The following is a 24,498-nucleotide window of genomic DNA, read 5'->3' as shown; positions in this document are numbered from 1 at the left end:
AGACAGATCTATGTATTGCCTTCTTATTCTGCCGCTTAATGAAAAATTACTCAAGCTCTTTTGGTCTTGTTTCTTTATTTTTTTATTATATTATGTGATATTCTATTATTCTCAGCTGGGTTAGAAAAAGGAGTAGAGATGTAAATTAGAAGAGGTAAAATTAAAAACAACAATATCTTAGTCCTGAATTAGAATAGGAAGTGACAAAATCACATTAAAAAAAAAAATACAGCTCCAAGTTGACCACAGTGACCACAGTAAAGACTTAGAAACAATCACCCACCCGTAAGAGTGAGGACACACAGACTCTAGACTGTTGTCTCGGGTACTTGCTCTTGCTTTCAAGAACCCTGGGTCCTTGAGGAAATGGTGGATTCCAGGTCTGGAGTAAAAGATACAGAAATTATGAAATAAATATAATACTGTATGTTAACTATACAGCTAACCATATAACATATACAGTTAACTATAAGCTTAAAAGCTTAATAAAAAGACAGAGATGAACCTGGAATATTTGGCTGTAGCAGTTAGCAAGGAAGCCATCAAAAAATGGGGATCACATCTAAAGGATCCAGGAACCAATGTGGAGAACTTCTCATAACCAAAGATAGAGTAATGTATCAATTAGGGATAATAATGTCAATGAACTGATGTGGCAACTATGTTAAAATGATACCAAAAGTATCCTATGCCTTGCTTGTGATGATACTAAAAAGGAAAAAATTGATTGGTCATCACGGGAGGACGTATTTCCTTATTTTGAAAACTGGTAAATAAAGAGAAAGAATCAAGGATTAATTCTTCCTTTTCTGTATCAGTGAGTAATCAAATAGTAGGTGAGGGGAAATTCTCCTTTGATGAATTATTCCAGCAAACAATTGTAGAAGGATGGCAGAAATAGAATAGCACCATTTTGCCACTCTTGAAAACACACTGGCTTTAGGCACTGAACAGCCATAGCTGTGAACATCAAAAAAATGGAGACAATGGAACATTATGTGTCTCCTGATGAGAAATGTCGTAAAATAATGAAGCAGTTCAGTCAAAAAAAATTGAAGTGGAATCAGATCAAGCCTATAGAGCCAATAACTAATTTAGAGGAAATATGGTAGACAGAGGAACAAGTTAAGTATACCTAGAGAGAGAATCAACATGATATAGACTGAGATGGTTAGTTTGGACTAAGACCTCAAGTTATGGAAGAAGGTAAGCCATAATTACAAAAAATTGTAAGAAAAAAAAAAGGGAAGAGTAGGAATCTATAGATTTAAGAAGACTGAAAAGACATAGGGTGTCTGGGTGGCTCAGTCTGTTAAGCATCTGCCTTGGGCTCAAGTCATGATCCCAGGGTCCTGGAGCCCCAAAGCAGGGAGCCTCCTTCTCTCTCTCTTTCCTGCTTGTGCCCTCTGTTGCTATCTGTCTCTCTCTCTCTCTCTCGCTCTCAAAAAAAAAAAAAAAAAAAAAAAAACAAACTTAAAAACATAAACCAATGTCAGTTTATAACTCTTACTTGGATCCTGATTCCCAATTCAAACAAACATCAAAAAACAAAAAAATGGTTACGAGACAACTTGTAATTTGATCATGGGTGGGCTATTTTATGATACTATGATATTAAATAATTCTTTTTTTTTTTAAGATTTTATTTATTTATTTGACAGAGAGAGATCACAGCAGGCAGAGAGGCAGGCAGAGAGAGGGGAAGGGAAGGAAGCAGGCCCCTGCTGAACAGAGAGCCCGATGCGGGACTCGATCCCAGGACCCTGAGATCATGACCTGAGCCGAAGGCAGCGGCTTAACCCACTGAGCCACCTAGGCACCCAGATATTAAATAATTCTTGTTAAATATTTAGTATTACAATGGTCCTATTTAAAGAATCATTTTCTTTTATTTTTCTTTCTTTCTTTCTTTCTTTTTTTTTTTTAAAGATTTTATTTATTTATTTGAAAGACAGAGATCACAAGTAGGCAGAGAGGCAGGCAGAGAGAGAGGAAGGGAAGCAGGTTCCCTGCTGAGCAGAGAGCCTGACTCGGGGCTCAATCCCAGGACATTGGGATCGTGACCTGAGCCGAAGGCAGAGGCTTCAATCTACTGAGCCGCCCAGGCGCCCCTATTTATTTCTTACTTTTAAAAGATCTTATCTTTAAGTAATCTCCACATTCAGTGTGGGACGTGAACTTAAAACCAGAGATCAAGAGTTGCATGTTGTAACAACTGGTGGCTCAGTTGGTTAATTGTCTGCCTTTGGCTCAGGTTATGATCCCAAGGTCCTGGGATGGAGTCCTGCACCAGGCACCTGTTCAGCAGGGAACCTGCTTCTTCCTCTGCCTGCTGCTACCCCTGCTTGTACCCTACCTCTCTCTCTCTCTCTCGCTCGCTCTCTGATAAATAAATAAATAAAATCTTAAGGCAAAAAAAAAAAAAAAAAAAAAGAGTTGCCTGCCTTACTGACTGAGCCAGCCAGGTGCTCCAAGAATCATTTTTCTTTCTTTCCTTTTTTGCAAATAAATATCGGTGTAACAGTGTAACATCTGGGATTTCCTTCAACACGGGAGGGAGAGAAGTTCCCTTTGATAAAACATTTAAAAAGATGTGAGGCTTAAAAAAAACCTAGTGTCAAATTCAGTGGCTCCTCCTACTTTCATAACCATAATTCCACAGTAAATTCAAAATACATTTGAACCTGGACCCCTTCTTACCGCCGCCACCACAACCACTCTGGCCCAAGCCAACATCATCTCTCGGCTTCCTAATTAGTCTCCCTCCTCCTGCTTTTGACAGTCGACCAGTTAGATGAGCCTTTCAAAATATAAGCTAGGGGACGCCTGGGTGGCTCAGTTGGTTGGACGACTGCCTTCGGCTCAGGTCATGATCCTGGAGTCCGGGGATCGAGTCCCGCATCAGACTCCCAGCTCCATGGGGAGTCTGCTTCTCTCTGACCTTCTCCTCGTTCATGCTCTCTCTCACTGTCTCTCTCTCAAGTAAATAAATAAAATCTTTAAAAAAAAATATAAGCTAGATCATACTTTCTGTGCTTAAACCCTTCAATAAGCTTCTCTTCTCTTGCAGAGTAAGAGTGGAGTCCTTCAATATCCTGTAGGTCCTACACGATCTCTGACCTCATCCTCATCCCGCAGTTCCAGGGCTCCTCCTGCTGACCTTCTTGTAATACCACGCATGCTCCCATCTCAGGGTCTCTGCACTTGGCATTCGCTCTCCCTGCAAGGTTTATTCTCTCATTGCCTTTAGGTCACTTCAATGTTAATTGTTCGCTTCATGTTATTTCCTTAAAGAGATTTATCTGGATCCCTTTATTTCTATTATGCAACTCCTCGGCTCCCTATCTCTTTCACCTGCCTTATTTTTTCCTAAAGCATGTATCCTCACCTGACATAACACAATACATATTTTATAATCTCTTTCATTTGCCGGTTTGTTTTGTACCAACAGAAGGTAAGTTCCTTGAAGGCAGGGATTTTTGTTCCGTTTTGTCCATTGTTATATACCAAACATACAGAACAATACCTTATGCTTAGCAGATACTCAATTAATAAATATCTGTGGACTAAATGAATTTTTTAAAATTTTCGACCAGTGCTCTTTACAACTATACTTCTCAGTTAAGCTTGCTGGGTGAAGGGAAGGGTAACACGCTGTATGGTGCTCATGTACGTTACTGACAAAGTGACGTGACTCAACCATTCCCTAATCTGGGAGCATTCAGAAGGAGATGCCCATACAGGCTAAAAATAGGAAGGACTCGGAGGGAGGGTAAGTGTTAGGCCACTCCTGTTGTGTGGGGTGAAGGTGATAACCACTACACTACAGAAACCAAACAGCTAGGCTACTCCTATTGTAAACAGAGTTGGTATCTCCAGCTTTCTTGTAGCCTCTGGTTCACAGTCACTGCTTTAGAGACTGTGGTCCACAAAGTTAGGTCCACAAAGCTCTGTAACTGTCAAAGGACACTGTGGCCACCACTAGAGACTGCCTACCTAATGTCTATGCCCATCTACTTCTGGGCTAACAGAACCTTGATTTTTTTTCCTTTTTCTTTTCTTTCTTTCTTTCTTTTTTTTTTTTTTTTAAAGATCTTATTTATTTATTTGACAGATAGAGATCACAAGTAGGCAGAGAGGCAGGCAGAGAGAGGGCAGGAAGCAGGCTCCCCGATGAGCAGAGAGCCCGATGTGGGGCTTGATCCCAAGACCCTGGGATCATGACCTGAGCTGAAGGCAGAGGCTTTAACCCACTGAGCCACCCAGGCGCACCTCTTTTTTTTTTTAGAACCTTGATTTTTGTTGATCTTCCTTTAAGCAGTTATGTCCTTGAGAGAAGGCTGGGCCCTCCCCAAATCCAGTGATGGGCTGATTGATATGAATAATCATGGTGGTTTCATTTTTGCCAAGAGAGCAGATTACGGCTGGGAGTCAAAGAGGTGGAAGGAAGGTTGGCTGTAGCTCTTCTGGGAAGGTTTCTCTGTTCAAAAGGTAAACAAGAGGAGCACGGGTGACTCAGTCAGCTAGCTGTGTGACTTCAGCTCGGGTCCTGATCTTGGGGTCCTGGGGTTGAACCTCACATGGGGCTCCCCACTCAGCAGGGAGTCTGCTTGTCCCTCTCCCTCTGCCCCTTACCCTGCTTGTGCTCTCTCTCTCCCTCTCTCAAATAAATAAAATCTTAAAAAAAAAAAAAAAAGTAAACAAGATAAGGGCATTTTGTTTTCTCTACTTCTAAATACCGTAGTTGGCATGCTATCTTTCCCCCAGCTTTGGGACTTTCCTTGACTCTAATTAAGAAAAGATTTAAGTCTAGCTCATTAGTGAGACCAGTGAGGGTTAAGTCAGCTTGTATGCCTTAATGATGTGATCCAGGTAGAGTAATTCAGGTTTTCCATCTTGCTTCTGTAATCTAGTTTCAGTTGTGTACCTTAAGTTCTAGTAAATTAATGCCTAGCTATCCATCCATTCATCTATGCACTCAACAGTATAATGGTCTTAGGCATTGGGGCTCCAATTATATTCTTTAAATGCTAACTTAAAAACCTACCTAATGGGGCACCTGATGGCTCAGTCCGTTAAGTGTCTGCCTTTAGCTCAGGTCATGATCCTTAATCCTCAGGTCCTGTGATCTAGCCATGTGGAAAGCCCCCAGCTGGGCTCCCTGCTCAGTGGGGAGACAGCATCTCCTTCTCCCTCTGCCCCTCCCTCATGCTCTCACTCCCTCTCTCTCTCAAATAAATAAAAAAAATCTTAAAACAAACCAACAACTGCCTAGTACCCAAATTCTTGCAGCCTTGTCCTCTGTGGTTCTCCCAGGGAACGGTGTCCTGTCACGCCTTATCTGCTCTCTCATCTTGGTGGCTGAGGTCTTGAAGACAGATTACCTACTGTCCTCATCACACAACTCAGCATGTTTTGTACTCTAGGTTGTCTTTAGCTCCACTGGCTGGGATACCGCCCACAATTTCTGGGTGAACTTTCTTCGATTTTCTGCCCATCCTAGGGATGCCCTCAGCCCCAACACCCTCCAAGTCTAGCCTGTCCACTGTCAATTGCGTTACAAGTTCCACTTCTGATAAGACTGTGCACAAGATTCTATACTTTTCACTCCAGGAAGTCATTTTAAAATATTTTATTTTATTTTTCATTTAAAAATATTTTATAAAAATATTTCTCATTACTTTTTATAGCTGCATAGCACTACATCGTGAGGACACACTCTTTTTATTCAACCAGTCCTCCAACAGGACATTTCCCCTCATGCTCTCTCTATTACAAATAATGCTGCAATTAAATAGCCTTGTGCGTACATCACTTCTTATTTTTGCCAGTGTATGCTTCTAGAAGTGGAAATGTTGGGTCAAAAATAAATGCATATTCTAGTTACTTTTGCTGGCTATTGTTGAGTTTCCCTTCATAGGGGTCAAACAATTTTTCATTCCCTTCAGCAACAGTTTTGCCATCAGAGCACTCTCAAACTTTTTGATTTTTGCCAATCTGGCACCTGAAAAACATCTCATTACAATTTTAACTTGCATTTCTTTTATGATGAACAATGTTGAGCACATTTCCACATGTTTAAGGGCCACTCACACTCCCTTTCTTGTGAACTATCTATTCATATCTCTGGCTCATTTCTTATAAACTCATTGGTCTTTTCCTTCTCCATCTTTTGTCTTAGGGCTGTTAACCCTCTGTTAGTGACATAATTTGCAAATGTTCTCTCCCAGTTTGTCTTTCTTCTTTTTCTTTGCTTTCATAGTTTTCTGCAAGGTAAAGTCTTTCTTTCTTTCCTTTTTTTTTTTAAAGGAAAATTCTTCCTTATTTCTATGTAGCCATTATTTCCTATCACTCTACATTTTACTTTATAGATAGAAGGTTTTCCCTGTTCTTAGGTTATGCATTGTAAACCTTCATGGTATATTTGATGTTTTGTAATATGTATACACTATTACCATTCACTTAAATAACAATGTAAAGCAGGCACCTGTGGGCATGTACCGATACATACACAAAATCATATAGATTGTATTAGTTCACAATCTGCACAACATTAACATGACCAGTTACATACTGGTTAGAAGATTAGAGCCATTACTCCAAATTCATATTTTAGCTCAAATTCCTAACAAATGGCTTGCAAAGAACCAGCTTGATGAATGACAAAGAGACCAAAAGGATTTGAATAAAAAATTTAAAGGGATATAAACCATGTCTTCTGAAATCTAAAACTGTTTGAAATAAACAGAGTATTGTTTCTTGAAAATGGGTAGTTTTTTTTGTGAAATGTTAATTTTATGATGATTCAGAATCTGAACGACTTTAAATATTTAGACAAAAGTTGATTTTAATATTTCAAGATGATCGTGCAACACGATACAGATTAAATATTAAAAATGTATTTGGTGAACAAATGAATGAATTACTCATCAGAATTGGAATGGTGAACAAGTGGACTCTGATAGAGTAAATAAAATTTTTCAAGAGGTCTAATTACCACTGATGACATAGTTTAGACAAGTAGAGGAAAGAATATAATAATCTTTTAAATAGATGAAGTTAATTTTAGTAGTAATATTTTCAATGATTAAGCTTTTCTGCAGGCAGGATCTATTTCGATATCAAAGACTAGGATGAGACTTCTGGTGACTCATATGGGGGTGAGATGACAACTATACTGAATGACGGACTCAAGAATCAAGAGAACCTGGAAAAGTTATATGATGAACCCAATTCAATTCACCAAATATTAAACATTGGTTAAGTACCAGGCACTGGAAATAGAAAATATGACTATCACACTCTTGCTGATATTATAATGTTCATTGATGGGAAATAAAATGTGTAAACAAATAAATATTTTTCAGAGGAATACGTGATATAACAGTGGTTCAGCATACCAGGTACTGGAGGAACAAAGAAAGGAATGCTAAACTCTACCTAAGTCTGGGAAGTTCAAATAAATGAGTAAGTACGGATGCAGTAAGATGCTACATTTAGGTCCAAAACTACAACAACATGAATATAGAATTAGTTTAAGTAGTAATAAGCATAAAGCAAAATTAGAAGTTCTTTTTTTTAAGATTTTATAAATATGTATTTATTTATTTGAGAGAAAGAGAGTGAACAAGTGAGAGAGAATACAAGGTTGGGGGGAGAGGCAGAGGGAGAGGGAGAAGCAGACTGCTCGCTGAGCAGGGAGCCTAACGTGGGGCTCTATTCCAGGAGTCCAGGATCACGATCTGAGCCGAAGGCAGATGCTTAACCAACTGAGTCACTCAGGTACCCCCAAATTAGAAGTTTTATTTGAAAAATCTTCAACAGGAATCAACTGCATCTGGTTGTCCAAATGGTAATAAGGAAAATCATGGTGTACTCTGTGCTCATCAGAGTGGCATTGTATTCTATTCTAGGTGAGGGATTTCGGCAAGTGTATGCATAGATGGTGAAAGGGATCAGGACGGGAAGGAGACTTGAGAGCACACACAGAGAAGGAATAAAGACATAGATAATAATAAACCTGCAGAAAAATGTTTTCGCTGGGCTAGGATGATTATTTTATTAATATATGTCAGATCATGTCACTCCTTTCCCCCAAACCCTCCAATGCCTCCTTATTCCATTCAGAGCAAAAGCATATTCCTGACAATGGTCAAAAGGCCCTATAGGATCTGGCTGCCACTTCTGCCTGTCCTCATTACCTACCTCTTCCGCTGGCTCACTCATTAGAACGATGCTAGTCCTAGCTCCATTGTTATTCCTCAAACATTCTAGCATGCTTCCATTTTGAAGCCTTTGTTCTAACTCTTCCTTCTGCCAGGAACAAAAGAAAGTTCTCCCAGCCATTCACAACGCTAACTTCCCCACCTCCCTCAAGCCTTGTTTCAAATGTCACTATCTTCATGAAAATTATTTTGATTACCTTATTTAAATTTACACCCTCTCTCCCCAGTCACCCCCTCCCTGGCTTTCTGGATCCCCCTTACTTTGGCCTTTGGGTTAAATTTCTGTTGTCATATTAGTAAATGATTATTTGGGCTCTGTAAAAGCTTAACAGTCAAAGGAGCTTTATAAAGAGCCCTATGATTGGTCATAGGGAAAAATGCTGTTCCCAGGGGCTGACAACATTCATATTGTAGGAATAATAGACCCCCTGATTCCCTCTTATTCTCTTTTGAATAGTAAAATATAAGTAGGTAAAAAAAAAAATAAGGGAAAATTATATGAACAAATAGAATCCTATGGCATAAGAAGGCAATTATCAAATTAATGCTCAAATTTCCTTTGGAATTGATGTTATACACAAAATTAATTTTTAAAAGTTTAAATGAAAAGTAAATGGATCTGAAGTTCCTTTTTATCAGCTGTAAAAATATTCACTGGCCCTGTGCCCAGAGTTTAAAAGAAATCAGCATGAGTCTAATGAAAAACAAGCTGCAGGTCTCAGGGAAATTCAATATATACTCTTTCTTTTCCTTTTAGTTTTTGATTGGTTTCCATGGGAATCTAGGCTTGTGGGGATCTCTAATCTATTCATAGAAAGCAGATGCTTGTATTTTCATGACTTAGTAAAACTGGGGGTCAGCAAAGAGATAAAGATGATTAGAAAATGACCATGGTTACAGGAAACAGGAACATGTTCAAAACAAAATTCGGTGAGCCACAGGGATTTTAAAAACAATCTGCAAGGCTGCTCTGCTGTGTCTGAGAGGTGTCATACACTAAGGTAAAATACTAACATAAAAGAGGAAGCTCTGGGTGTGCCTGGCCAGCTCAGTTAAGCGTCCAACTCTTTATGTCAGCTCAGGTCATGACCTCAAGGTCATGAGATCAAACCTCCCCCCCTGCGCTGGGCAAGGATCCTATTTAGGATTCTCTCCCCCCACCCCCACCCCCACCCCCCACCTTTAAAATAAAGAAGAAGAAAGGAGAAGGGGAAGAAGAAGAAGTGGTGGAAGCCCTGGGTTAAGTTCTGAATCTGGCCCATGAGAAGGAAACCCGTAGGTACTTCTTTGGAGGTTTGACTGGGAAACTGGACTTGGGAATGACTCTAGGTTGGAAGAATCAGAAGACTGAGAAAGTAAGCATCCCAAAAGTACATAAGTTTTCTTTCAGTGGAGCAGAATTAAGAGCATTGAGCTGGGAATCAGAAAAACAAGGTAATTCCTGACTATAAGTATCAAAGTGACCTAGAAGAATTCAGTCAAACTATACATCAGTTTACTTACACAGAATATATAATATTTAACTGTTCTGACTGCTATAAAGTGCTATGGAACTAAATGAATTTTTTTTTTAGCTGAATTATGTTAGAAAAATTCAAAGCAGTGATTTCAACCAAGACTTATTGACATGTTCTTCTCTGTTGCTACAAAATTCATCCATGCAAATAGACATACATTAATTATCATGGAAGTACTAAAGGACAGATAGGCTTGATTTCAATTCTCAGATTTATTTAAAAGCAGACCAACTCTGGATTTGTTGGAACGCTCTTGAATATATAATCCTAAATATCTGAAACCAGTTTCTAGAGACATCTGGGTGGTTCAGTCATTTAAGTGTCTGACTCTTGATTTTAGCTCAGGTCTTGATCTCACGGTCATGAGTTCAAGGCCTGAGTTGGCCTTCATGCCGGGCATGGAGCCACGGGAAAAAGGAAGGAAGAAAGGAAGGAAGCTCCAGAGGGAAGGAGGAAGGAAAGGAGGGAGTTTCTAAACTGGAAAACCAGACGGTAGGTTTAGCGAGAATTTCTAAATACTCAAGAGGACAAACTTGAAGCTTATTTGGAAACCTCAGAAGTAGGCATATACCGAAGCAAAGATTCTTTAGCCTGGGACTTTCTGCCTGCCTGGAAAAGGCAGCTTAGCTAGATTTGAAGTCAAATGGGGCAAACTCTAAGAGTTGTCTAACATCACCCATCTCATTTCTCGAGAAATCATTAACATTCCAGAACGTAAGGGTTTCATACACTCAGACTTCCCAACATTTCTACGTAATGCAGGCATCATGAATGTCTTTCGGTGCCTTCTTTTAGAAGCATACCAAATGGCAAAAACCTCATTTCTTTATTCTTCAGATATCCATTGGCTATATAGTTTGTGGTAAAGTGGGCACTTAGTAAATTTTTTAAAAAAAGATTTTATTTATTTATTTGATGGAGATCGCAAGTAAGGCAGAGAGGCAGGCGGGGGGTGGGGAGGGGGAAGCAGGTCCCCCGCCGAGCAGAGAGCCCAATGTGGTGCTCCATTCCAGGACTCTGGGATCATGACCCAAGCTGAAGGCAGAGGTTTTAACCCACTGAGCCACCCAGGCACCCCAAAAGTTGGGTGTTCCCACAGTGGGAGTCGAACCTGGGCCACCTGGGTGAAAACCAGGAACCCTAACTGCTATTTTAAAACGAACTAATGAGTGACTACAGCCACAGAGAAGCCTAGAAGTACCTACTAAACACCTCCAGGTGATTCTGATGCATGCTCAAGTTTATAGGCTTGCTTAGAGCCCCTGAAGCTAACTAACACTGGGAAAATGTGACCGAAGTGCTTCAAAGCCTAGGTCAGAAGCCATCCTAGATTCTGTTCTTCCTCATCCAACCTACAAATAGTACTCATCAATTTCTGGAATTTTACCATTTTTTATAAATAATTTTTAAATTGAGGCATAATATATTTATATACTTAATTAAGGAGATAAATCTTAAGTATATAGACTGATAACTTTTTATGTAATCAACACACAGATCAAGATATAGATCATTTCCAGTATGCCTGAAAGCTTCCTTTATGCCCCTTTTTAGTTAATATCTATATACTGGGTAACCAAAAACCTGATTTGAATCACCATATAGTTTTGGCTGTTTTTAAAATTTCTATAAATAGCTGACTTCTTCTTCTTCTTCTTTTTTTTTTTAAAATAGCTGACTTCTTTCACTCAACATGAGGTCTACAAAATTTATTCATGTGATGCAATGTATCAGTAGTTCATTATTTTTTGTTGTGTAGTAACCCACTGTAGGAATACATCACAGTTTATTCACCCATTTGCCTATTCATACACATTTGAGTGGTTTGTGCTACTAAGAGTGTTTGCTATTATAAATAACGATATCATGTACACTCTCAGACATGCCTTTTGGTAGAATGACGCACTTATCTCTCTTAGGTATTACTGGGATTGGAGTGTGAATTGCGAGGATTCTGTGTGTGTTTGTGTATGTGTGTGTGCTCAGCTTTGTTAGAGTCAAACTGCTTTGTAGAGTAGATTAATGAATTTGTATCCTCACTATAAATGTTCCAGTTGTTCCTATCGTCACCATCAATTGGTATTATCAGGCCTTTTCATTTTAGACATTCAGATGGTGGTATAGTATCTCAATGTGGTTTTAATTTGCATTTATCTAATTAGTAATGACTGAACACCTTTTCATGTGTCTTTTGAGCATTTGTATATAATCTTTTGGGAACAGAGGTACACATTTCAACATATACCTAAAAATCAAGTAATCTCAAAAACATAATGTTAAGTTAAAAAAGCAAGTTGGGGAATGACACAAAGTATAATACCATTTATATGAAGATTTTAAAATGCAAAATAATATTGTTTGTGGTTATATCCATATAAAATAAAGGTAGCAAAATATGCATGGGAATTGAAACCACCAAAATTAAGATAGATTGAGAACATACAAAAAGAGGGGAATGGGATTTGGGAGGATAAACAGAAAGCTTCAAGTGCATCTATACTGTTTTATTTCAATAAAGAAAACTGGAAGAAAAATAAAAAAATATTCAGTTTTATGTCTTCTGAGTATTTCTAATGATATCTCTATTCTTATCTATAATTTTAAAATAATTAATTTAAACATCGAGGTGCAAATATCCATTTGAATTAGTATTTTGTATTCTTTAGGTAAATACCTGGTAGTGCAATTGCTGGGTTGTAGGGTAGTCCTATTCTGAACTTTCTGAGGAACTTCCATACTCTTTTTCACAGCTGCTGCACCAGCTTGCATTCCTTCCAACAGTGTAGGACAGTTGGTCCCCTTTCTTTCCATCCTCACCAACCGGTGAGGATGGAAACCGGTTGTTTCTTGTGTTATTGATTTAGCCACTCTGACAGGTGTGAGGTGATATCTCATTGTAGTTTTGATTTGCATTTCCCTGATGATGAGTGATGTTGAGCATCTTTTCATGTGTCTGTTGTCACCCCAATGTTTGTAGTAGCATTCTCTACAATAGCCAGACTATGGAAATAGCCCAAATGTCTAATAACTGATAAATGGATAAAGAAGATGTGGTACACACACACACACACACACACACACACACACACACACATATACCCTGTGGAATATTACTCAGCCCTAAAAAAGAATGAAATCTTGTCATTTGCAACAACGTGGATAGAGCTAGAGAGTACTATGCTAAGTGAAATAAGACAGAGAAAGACAAATACCATATGATTTCAGTCATACGTGGAATTTAACAAAGAAAACAAATGAACAAAGTGGGGGAAAGAGAGAGAGATGCAAACCAAGAGACAAACCCTTAATAACTGTAGAGAATAAACTGATGGTCACCAGAGGGCAGGGGGGAAGGGGGATGGGTGAAATAGGGGATGGGGATTAAGGATGAGCACTTGTCCTGATGAGCACCAGCTATTATATGGAAATGTTGAATCACTAAATTGTACACCTGAACCTAATATTAATATACCTTAATTATATAGGAATTTAAGTAAAAACTTTAAAAAATAAGACAAAAAACATTCAGTTTTAGGCAAAGGCAAAAAGAATGATGAATAATTTACCAAGAAAAGAGAATTGAAAGGAGAATTGGCTCAGCTTTTTCATCCAGTAACAAACTGGACTAAGCTATCCTGAAGGGCCCTTTTATCTGTGATATCTACTGATTCCTAAAAAGTGGACAGGGAGAAGCATACTGTTCCATTTTTATAGATGAAGAAACTGAGGCATACAAGAGTGATACATGATGGGAAATTAAGCTCACAGAGTCTTGTAAAATACTGCTAGCACAATTATAAGGGGGTGGAATGGATAATGAAAAGGAATAAATATAACAACTAATTTACACTTCAATAGTTTTGAAGATCATACCACTCATAATAAATCTATCTGATGTTCGAACTTATTGATTGATTCATTCCTTCATTAATGTATTCGTTAAACATGAACTGAGTCTTTTTTGAATGGCAGGAGTTGTTTTAAGTCTGGAACTAATAAATCAAATAAGACATAGTTTCTGCCTTCAAACAGCATTCGTTGGAATATAAGTTAATGGGGTAGGGAGGGAGTTAAATATAAGTGTATGTGTATATCTATATATATATATGTATGTGTATGTACATAATACATATAGGAATATAGAGTTACAGGGGACTGAGAGATGGATTGTTTGCTGTGTTTGTGTAAAAGTGTGAGTGTGTATAAAATAAGGGAATCCAATATACTAATATTGTCACCTGGTATTAAAGTTTGCCTGTAAACTTCTAGAGGTAATTTACTCTTCTCCTTTCATTTTTATGTCATTAACACAGAAACAGGATATCTCAAAAATGAATAAAATTAATATTAAATTTAAATTAATATTAAAATTGAGTTAAAAATTAATATTCAGTTTTCACAGATGAATTAAGAATTCTGTGTTGAATTAAAAGAACACACACTTGGGCGCCTGGGTGGCTCAGTGGGTTAAGCCGCTGCCTTCGGCTCAGGTCATGGTCTCGGGGTCCTGGGATCGAGTCCTGCATCGGGCTCTCTGCTCAGCAGGGGGCCTGCTTCCCTCTCTCTCTGTCTCTGCCGGCCTCTCTGCCTACTTGTGATCTCTGTCTGTCAAATAAATAAATAAAATCTTTAAAAAAAAAAAAAGAACACACACACAACACAACCACAGTTTGAAGCTTCTTTAGTTTTTGTGTTTGACATGATACAATTTTTCAGAGTGGGTAGTCTTAATCTTCTTGAAGCCAAATTAATAACCTTCTGGAAGATTAAAAATGCATAACTATTAACATTTAGTAAGATTGCTAAGGCTTTTTTGTCCTTATTAACAAATAAATATATCTGTAGAAGTCAGAGAAATAGTAGATTCCCTGAAGGAAAACATTTCTAACAATTAGATATCTTAAACCCAGAAAAGGTATGACTGATTGCTTTCTTGGATTATACTGAGGGTACAAATGAAAAACAAATTAGGTACAGATGTTCAGTATATTGAGATTAATTTTATTCTTGTGGGTACCATTTTCTTAGCTGCTTGGACCGACAGCAATTTGTTTCCAGCGTACTGAGTATGTGTCAAAATAACTAAGCCAATCAGCACGGTTCAATAAGTTTTTCCCATATATGTATTTTAAAACTGGATAAATGTTTCTAATAAACAAAGGTCGAGCACTTGTATTAATAATGACTTTCTATATAAGTAACCTTAAGTGTATTCATTCATTCAACCAAAGCATGTCAGACACTGTGTTAGATTCTAGGGAATTAAAAAATAAATAAAACAAGGTTCTTGCCTAGAGATCCAGTCTAGTGGGAAAGAGACAAGTAAGTAATAATTACAATACAAGGTAATGGAGGGGCGCCTGGGTGGCTCATTGGGTTGAAGTCTCTGCCTTCGGCTCAGGTCACGATCTCGGGGTCCTGGGATCGAGTCCCACATCAGGCTTTCTGCTTGGCAGGGAGCCTGCTTCTCCCTCTCTCTCTGCCTGCCTCTCTGCCTACTTGTGATCTCTGTCAAATAAATAAATAAAATCTTTAAAAAAAAAAACCAAGGTAATGGGCCTCTAATGGAGACATCAACAAAATGCTATGGGAACAAGGGTTTTTCCTACTGTGAATGGAAGATAACATAATTAGTTCACTATCACAAAAAAGCAAAAACATAATAAATAACATGGGAATGGCTGATCTTCAGGTCAGTAGTAATAAATGACTATTTACATGGCATGGCTATTGATATTTTATAAAACACTTGATATATAAGGGAGACAGGCCAGCTTTAATTACCACTTGATATCTTTTTTTTTTTTTTTTTTTTTTTTTTAAAGTTATTTTTTATTTTTTTTTTTTTTAAAGATTTTATTTATTTATCAGAGAGAGAGAAGGGGAGAGAGCGAGCACAGGCAGACAGAATGGCAGGCAGAGGCAGAGGGAGAAGCAGGCTCCCCGCTGAGCAAGGAGCCCGATGTGGGACTCGATCCCAGGACGCTGGGATCATGACCTGAGCCGAAGGCAGCTGCTTAACCAACTGAGCCACCCAGGCGTCCCCCACTTGATATCTTTATCCATGATCTTTGTAAACAACTTAAGAGCAGGAATCCTGTCTTTCATCTTTGTATTCCAAGGCCCTAGCACAGCACCTGTTACACAGTAACAGCATGAACATATGTTGAATGAATGCATTCATGCACACATATATGAATATTGATGATTACCCAAATAGCACACTTCTGAGTTCACAGATTACAGAAGTAAGTGGGAGAGACAATACTTGGAAAGAATATTTGATATGTGATATGTCAGAGAGGTTCACTAAACAAAGACAAATGGAAATTTAATATAGACCAGCAAGGAGAGTACTTTTTAACAGCAGACATATGTGATTCATTTTTTAATATTTCCTCTAGGTGATCCTCTACACCCACTACTACATAGTAGACATATGGTAACTACTTAATGAATGAACTGTTCTACCTTTACAATATATCTCTTAGATCAAACTCCTCCTCTCTTGGCCTGAACTGTAATAACTTTCTAAGTATCTCCTCTTCTAAAAGAGCTTTCGTTGCCATATTCATCTCCCTAAAGCACTTCAATGGTGTATTTCCTATTTTCAAATTTCTTAAGTAGCTCCCTTGTATTAGGACTTTATTTAAAAACCATAATTAAGAACAAAACAAAACAAAAAACCACAGGAGGTACATAGTCCCAAACCCTGGTACTAGCACAGAGCACAGACTTGGCTACAAATTAATGAGCTAGGGTGTGCTGGGAAAATGAGTTATTCATGTAATTTAAAATGAGAATGGACCCTTACACAAAAATCAACTTGTTATGTATTAAAGACTTGCACTGGAAAGAAAATACAGGGCAATATTAAAACAATCTCTGCTTAGCTGTTTAGTCTCCCAGCTGTTGTTTACTGCTGGGTTTGTTTGAGCCTCACCCAGCACAAGCACAGTTTAGGAATCTGCTAATGATTTGCAAGGAATTTGCAAACCCCAGATTTTGGGGTTCCTTCTCTGCAGTTCCCTTTGCTCCAGGATTTTGCCCTTCCATGTTCCAGCCACTGCTAATGCCAGGCTCTACCTGTGATTTCTCCCCCTACCAAGATAATTGCTTCCTGCTAGGGTTGTATTCGTTTGCATTCCACTTTGGAAGATGCCTTAAAGGATACAGCTAGATGAATGTGGTGTGCATTCCTCATACTTCTCTTCTCTGAAGGATTGGAATTTCTTAGACCTAGCTTATGCTGACTGTTCTCAGTGCCTTCAAATAATGTATACATATTTTACTCAGTCTTCAGAAATTTCTTTGGCAGGTGGTTATTCTAAAATAAGTGGTCATGGCCAGAACTGATGCCTAGTCATGAAAGTCTTGTTGATTGCTCATTTTTCTTTTCTTTTTCCTTTTCCTTTCCTTTTCTTCTCTCTTTTTTCTTTCTTCCTTCCTCCCTCCCTCTTTCTTTTTCTCTTTGTTCGTTTGTTTCTTTCTTTCGAGAGAGAGAGAGCGAGAGAGCGCACATGCAAGTGCCAGAGGAGGGGGAGGACTAGAGGGAGAGAGAGAGAATCCCAAGCGGACTCCATGCCAGGTGTGGAGCCTGATGCTGGGCTTGATCCCACAACCCTGAGATCATGACCTGAGTCAAAATCAAGAGTCAGACCCTCAACCAACTGAGCCACCCAGGCACCCCTCTTCTTTTCTATCTTTAACCATTCAATCATTATTTTACATTGTGGTTTTTTTTTTTTTTTTTAAGATTTTATTTGTTTGAGAGAGAGAATGAGAGAGAGAGAGAGCATGAGAAGGGGGAGGGTCAGAGGGAGAAGCAGACTCCCTGCGGAGCAGGGAGCCTGATGCAGGACTTGATCCTGGGACTCCACAATCAAATTTGTTTATTATTTCTGCTGACTCTCATTTGTGATAGACTGTTTCCTCAAATAGATGGGGATCTTTCACTGTGAGGTCTTGTTTGGTCTATGTAATATGGGGGGATCCTGGAAGTTTAGGGTGAAGATGTTTTCTCTAAAGAGAATTTGTGTTTGTGTCTGCTCAGAGGCAGGGTGTGCTATAGACCTGGGACATACCTCCAACTCTTCTTTGAGAGTTACTTCTAGACTCTTCACAATCTTACTCCTGTTGGATCTATACTATCTCTGATTTTGAAAATAACAGTGCTTTTGCATAAAACACAAAATGAAATGCAATACCCAGTTTTGATCTGGACAGAGTAGAGTACTAAAGGTTTATGACCACCCTTGTTCTGGAAATTCTGCTAGTGCTAGTATAGCCTAAAGATAGATTGCCACTTTGGGCAAATATGCAAAAACAAACCACAACACAGAGAAAGAAGGAAATGTATAATTATCAGATAGTCAAAAGACCATGAAACATGTTATTTATGAAATCATCTTATGAAAATTGTGATATGTAAATCAGAGTTCTATTTATTCTTTGATGCTGTAGGAAATCACAATTTAAAAAAATAAAGGAGAAACAAAAAGCAGAAGAAAACAAATGCACCGCATCTTGTGGAGAGACTTACAACTGACCCCTTCTCTCCCCTTTGGGTCACTTTCTACCTCTACAGAGATGACTGGAGGTTCATCAACTCAAATCCCCAGTTTTTTCACATGACCCACCTGATGTGAAGTTAGGGTCCTCCAACCTCTATTTCTGAAGTTGGGTTTTAAACCTAAATGAACCACAATGAAAAATCTAAAGTGTATCAAATCCATAATACTGGGGCTATTTCTAATCTGAAATGTTTACTTTTTAATGATAACAAGTTAAATGAAGTTACCCTTCCTGACTGAATAATTTTAACAGCTGACAAGCCTAGGTGAAAGGTTATAAATACCTACGCAGTAGTTAAAACCGAAATTGAAAATGAGGGAGATTTAAAAAAAATTACTATAATGAAAAGCAAATTCAAGAGCAATAACTTTGGGAATAACCTGACAGACCTAACTGATCATAGCATGTAACTAGCATATTCAGTAGGATATCTTAATGTCAGTCTCTTTTTATGTATTCAACTAATGAAAAAGGTATTTTTCTAACCCCTCAATTAATCAGCTATATCTGGTTCACATTTTTTAATGGGAAATAACTCTAATAGTCTCTGCTGGATCTAATTTTTATTGCTTTTTATGCCAAAAATATATGTCTAAAATAATAAAAAGGAAAATATCAGGCACTGGAAATATATTTTATACACCATAATTTTATGGAAGAAAAAATCATTTTCAGATAAATAAGTCTTGCAATAAATATAGAAGCTTCCCATTTTAATTTTTTGATATATTTATTTTAAAAATTTCAGCTCTTAACAATAGCTTTAAAAAACCTGAAATCCTTTTTCCTGGCAATATAGTTTTAGACTTTTAAAAAGTTGAAATACATTTAGAAAATAAATTTCTTTTATGCTTCTTAATGCCCATACTTTAAGAGAGACAGTAAGTTTTTGTTGTAAAAGTAATTAATATTTGTCAGGGGAAAATTTTTAAACAGTAAAAAGTACCAAATGTTACCAACATTAAAACCCAACCACGAGTAATACCTTAGTGTTGGGGTGTCTGGGTGGCTCAGTCAGTTAAGCGTCTGCCTTTGGCTTGGGTCATGATCCCACGGTCCTGAGATAAAGCCCAAAGTTGAGCTCTGTGCTCAGCGGGGAGTCGGCTTCTCCCTCTCCCTCTCCCTCTATGCTTTCTCTCTCTCTCTTTCTCTCAAATAAATGAATAAAATCTTTAAAAAAAATGTATCTTAGCGTTTTTCTTTCTGGCCTTTGCTTTCCCCCATGCATAAACTGATTTTTAATATGGTTGATTCCTTTTCCTTGAATTAATCTGAATTAATCTTAGATCATAAAATGAATTCCATTGCTCAAAGAACTTGGTTGGATAAATGAACGGAGCCACTGATGATTACCTATTTTTATTCTCTGCAGTTTAGACTGTTTTTAGAGAAAGCACATAAAACTAAGAGTCACATACTTAAGATTTCTTTATCATCTGTCAATCGCATAGTTCATTAATCAACTTCTAAATACATCACAAAAGGTTTACACTTCAAAGTAATTTAACTTCTCACCTTTTGAGCTGCAAGATGGAGGGCTGTTCTCCGGCTGTGGTCAGTTTTATTAACATCTGCTCCTGCTTTCAGGAGAGCATCTGCACAATCCAGTCTGTCAGCCAACACACAATACATAAGCGGTGTCCTCCCAAATTGGTCTTCTTTGTCTTTAAGGGCAGAGTTTCCTATGAGTGCAAGAAACAGATAGTGATATCCGATAATTGCTGTTGTTATACTAACATGACTAGGAGTTACATTTACCAACTTTATTAGCAAGCCCTGTGCTAAAAGCATGAAATATGCCACTTACCCCATGAGACAGATATTACCATCCCCATATTATAGGAAACTGAGACTCAGAGAAGTTAAGTAACCTGCTTATATTACACTGAAAGTAGGTGGAGTTAAAATTCAAACTGGTAATTGATTCTAAAGGCCATATTCTTAACCACTATATGTTATGCTGATTTAATATTGTGAGATATGGACCTAATTGTTTTCTTCACTCACTCCTCTCTTTCAGAGACTAAATGCTAAGCATTGCGGTATGTTTTTATGAGAGATACAAAACTGAATCATGATTGGCTTCCCATTTTTGACAATATGGAGCAATGTATACTACCCTGATTCTCCTGCTAATTATAACTAAAAACCCCAGGCAAAGTAAATGAAAGGTGGAGAAAAGAAGACAAACTGTCTAGGGACTCAGAACAATCTGATGGTGAGTTTCCTGTCTGTCTGTCCTTTTTTTTTTTTTTTGCAACCCAGGGGCTAGAGTAGCCCACAACCGGAAACACAAAAGAGCAGATACAAAATTCCCCAGGGAGCCTGCTCTCTCCAGTCAAATGATTGGGAAGGGGGTAGCCCTTGGAGCACTTACCCCTGGCTCTACTCAAAGCACATACAATGAAAGAAACTGTACCTCTTTTCCCCCCAACTGGGCACCACAGAGACTGTGGAGAGGAGCCCTATAAACCATCATGTCCTGGATTAAGCAAAGGAGAGCAATGAAATAGTATCTTACTCCTTCCCGACTAGAGTAGCAGGGAGGATTATGGAGAGAAGGAGGCTGGCGAAAGCAACTCTTTAAATTGGTGCAAGAAGTCAAACTACTCTGAACATTCCATGTGTGAAATTAACCAGAATCAAAGTGCAAGAGTTTTGAGAATTGAACTATGGGTGAATATTACCCAGATTTTAAATCAGCTTAGGTAATACCTAGGTAGGGCAGACCGAAAAGCCCTACAAGAGCTGTGAAAACTAACTTGACATTAGAACCACAGTCCACAAAACTGGAACAGAAAGTTCATTCTAAACCTAAACAGATCTTTAGTCTATTAAATAGAAGATTTAAATAGGATCCTGAGTCTCATAACATAATATACAAAATGTCCAAGATATAATCCAAAATTATTAGACAAAGAACAAGAAAAACATTAACTTAAACAAAAAAAGACAATCAACAGATACCAATACTGTGATGATACAGATATAATTAACTGACAAGGATCTTAAAGCAACTATAATAAAAATGTTCCAAGAAGCAATTATGAACACTTTTGAAACAAATGGAAAATACAAAGTTGCAGCAAAGAAAGGCAGAATATAAAGATGAACTAAATGAAAATTTCAGAATAATAAACATTTAATAAATAAGTTAGCAAAGAAAATAACTAAAATAAAAACCTCATTGAATGGAGATGACAGAGGAAAGAACCACTGAACTTGATGACAGACCAATAAATATTATCTATCCAATCTGAACAACTGATAAAAAACACAGAAGCAAAAAGAATCCACAGAATCTCAGGGCTCTGTGGGACAGTAACAAAATACCTACCATTCATGCCATCAGAATTCCAGAAAGAGAGGAAAAAGAATGAAGGGCTAAAAACACATTTGAGGGAATAATGGCTGGAAATGGTGCAAATCTGGTGAAAGACACACACCTGCAGATTTAAAAAGCTGAGCAAAACTCAAACAGAATAAACCCCTAGAAACCTCTATGTCAATCATAATCAAATTCCTGGAAACTAAAGAAGAAAAAAATCATGACAGCAGCCAGAAAGAAACAACATATTATCTACAGGGGAAAAACAATTCAAATAACAGTGTATTTCTCATGAGAAACTATGGGGTCGATAAGGTAATGACACGGCATTTTTCACATGTTGGGGATAAGGGTGGGGATGAGCTGTTAACCAAGAATTCTATATCCAGTGCTTAGGACTGGGGAGAAGGGGGGGTATTAAAGGGGTTGTAGCTAAAGGGGATAGGGTTTCTTCCTAAAGGGGGTGGGTAATTGTTCTAAAATTAATTGTGGTGATGTTTCTACAACTCTGAATATAGGAAACCCATTGAATTGTATTTCAAATTGGTGAACTGTGTGGTATGGATGTATGGTCAACCTCAATAAAGCTGTTACAAATAGCCCCATTATATATAATTTAAAATTTATATATAATTTAAAATAATTTTTAAAAATTTAAATTAAAATACTAAAAAATTCGAGAAATTCAGGGGAAGACAGGGAAGAAAAAAACAGGAATGAAAAACAGGGAACAGTAAATGCATAGTAAGCTGGAAATCTTAAATCTTAACATTAATAATTCCATTATAGGTAAATGATTAAAAAAACACACCAATAAAAAAGAGAGCTTAAAAATAAAAGAATGAGCACAGATATGCTATGTAAACATGAATTAAAAGAAAGCTGATTAACATCAGATATTAGTATCTTATAAAATAGACTTTAGAGCAAAGATAATTACCAGGAACAAACAGAAGCATTATATAATGATAAAGGCATCAATTCACCAAGAATACTTAACAATCCTAAATGTGTATGTACTAAATCATGGAGCTTCAAAAAACATGTAGCAAAACCTGATAGAATTGGATGAAACATTTGAAAAATTTACAATTATAATTGGTAACTTCAATACCCCTCTCTCAAAAATTGCTTGAACTGCTAAAATGAAAAGCAGCAAGCATAGAAAAGAACGGAATACCACTATAAAGCAGCAGGATATAACAGATATTTATTGATTGTGTCACTCAACAACAGCCAGATATATAATCTTTTAAAGTACTGATGGGACCATTTACCAAAATAGACCATATAGTGGTCATAAAATAAACATTAACAGATTTAAAGAAGTGAAGTTAAACAAAGTATATTCTCTGACAATAACGTAATTAAACTAGAAGTTGGTAACAGAAAGATAATGGGAAATCACTGAATATGTAGGATTTAAACATCACACAGATAATCCATGAGTTATAGAGAAAATCTCAAGGGAAATTAAAAAACATAATTAAATGAATGAAAATAATACTAGTGATGTAAAGTTCCTACTCTATACATGAAGGGGCTTGGAAGGAAATATATAGCATTGAGTACTTGTATTACAGTAGAACAATAGTTCAAATCAATGGTCTATACTTCTACCTTATGACACTAAAAAAAGAAGACCAAATTTAATCCAAAACAAGCAGAGGAAGTACATAATAAAGATAAGAGCAGAGATCAATGAAATTAAAACTAGAAAAACACTACAGAAAAATCAATGTGGCTAAAAGTTGGTTCTTAGAAAATATCAATGAAATTGATAAATCTCTGATCAGAGTGATCATTAAAAACAGACCAGACAGAAATTTCCAATATCAGAAATGAAAGCAGAGAAAACACTATGGAGCCTGAAGTTATTAAATGGAAAACATGGGAATATCATAAACAATTTTATCCCCATAAGTTCAAATTTAAGTTAAACAGCAAAAGAGAGAGAGAGAAAGAGATACACACACACACACACACACACACACACACACATGAATAGGATAGAATTGAGAGCACTGAAATAGACCTATAAAAGGTTACGATCAATTGACTTTTGACAAAGGTGCAAAGCCAAATCAATGGATAGTTTTAAGCAAACGGCATGGAATAAACTGGAACTCATATCCAAAAGCAAAAAATGAACAAATCAGAAACTCTCAACCTATACTTTTCACCATGTACAAAAATTATCTCAAAATCAATCATAATCTTAAATGTAACACCTCTATAACTTTATAAAACTTTAAGAAGCAAACCAAAGTGATAACCTCTGTGTCCTTGGGTTAGACAAAGATTTCTTAGACATGATACCAAAGAAAAATCCATTTTAAAAAATTAATAAATTGGATTGCACCACATTAAAAATACTGTTTGTAAGAACTGTTAAGAAAATAAAAAAGATTGCTACAAATTGGGAGAAATATTTGTAATACACATATCTGGTAAGGTCTCTTACCTAGAATAAATCCACAAAACTAACAGGCAAACTAACAGACTGGGAGAACTATTTGCAAATGACATATCTGATAAAGGATTAGTATCCAAAATACATAAAGAACTTATAAAACTCAACATTGCCAAAAAAAATTCTTACTACTGAATAATAAAAAGACAGATAATGAAATTTAAAGATGGGTAAAAGTGTTGAATAAACATTTCCCCGAATAAGCTTATGAAAAGATGCCCAACATCATTAATACAGAGGGAAATACAAATTCAAACTGCAATATGATAAAATTACATGTCTATCGGAATGGCTAAAACAAAACCAAAACTGAAAACAAACCTGACAACAGGAAATGCTGGTGAGGATATAGAACACCTAAAACTGTCAGATATCACTGAG

General features: G+C 37.2%; 1 protein-coding gene across 5 annotated transcripts in view; it reads right to left on the bottom strand.

The window, feature by feature from the left end:
* Positions 1–24,498, bottom strand: part of INVS (inversin) — a 167,190-nt gene that overhangs the window by 128,594 nt on the left and 14,098 nt on the right. For 4 of the 5 annotated variants that reach the window (XM_082696766.1, XM_082696770.1, XM_082696769.1 and 1 more), the window contains exon 3: positions 19,832–19,998. In XM_082696766.1, coding sequence (XP_082552892.1) covers positions 19,832–19,998 — 167 coding nt within the window. Of the gene's footprint in view, positions 1–283; positions 383–19,831; positions 19,999–24,498 lie in introns of all 5 variants that reach the window. The other variant, XM_082696768.1, reaches the window with a different exon arrangement.

Source organism: Mustela nivalis (assembly GCF_964662115.1).
Source record: "Mustela nivalis genome assembly, chromosome: 13".
Lineage (NCBI taxonomy): Eukaryota > Metazoa > Chordata > Mammalia > Carnivora > Mustelidae > Mustela > Mustela nivalis.
This window is presented reverse-complemented; position numbering and strand designations above follow the sequence as displayed.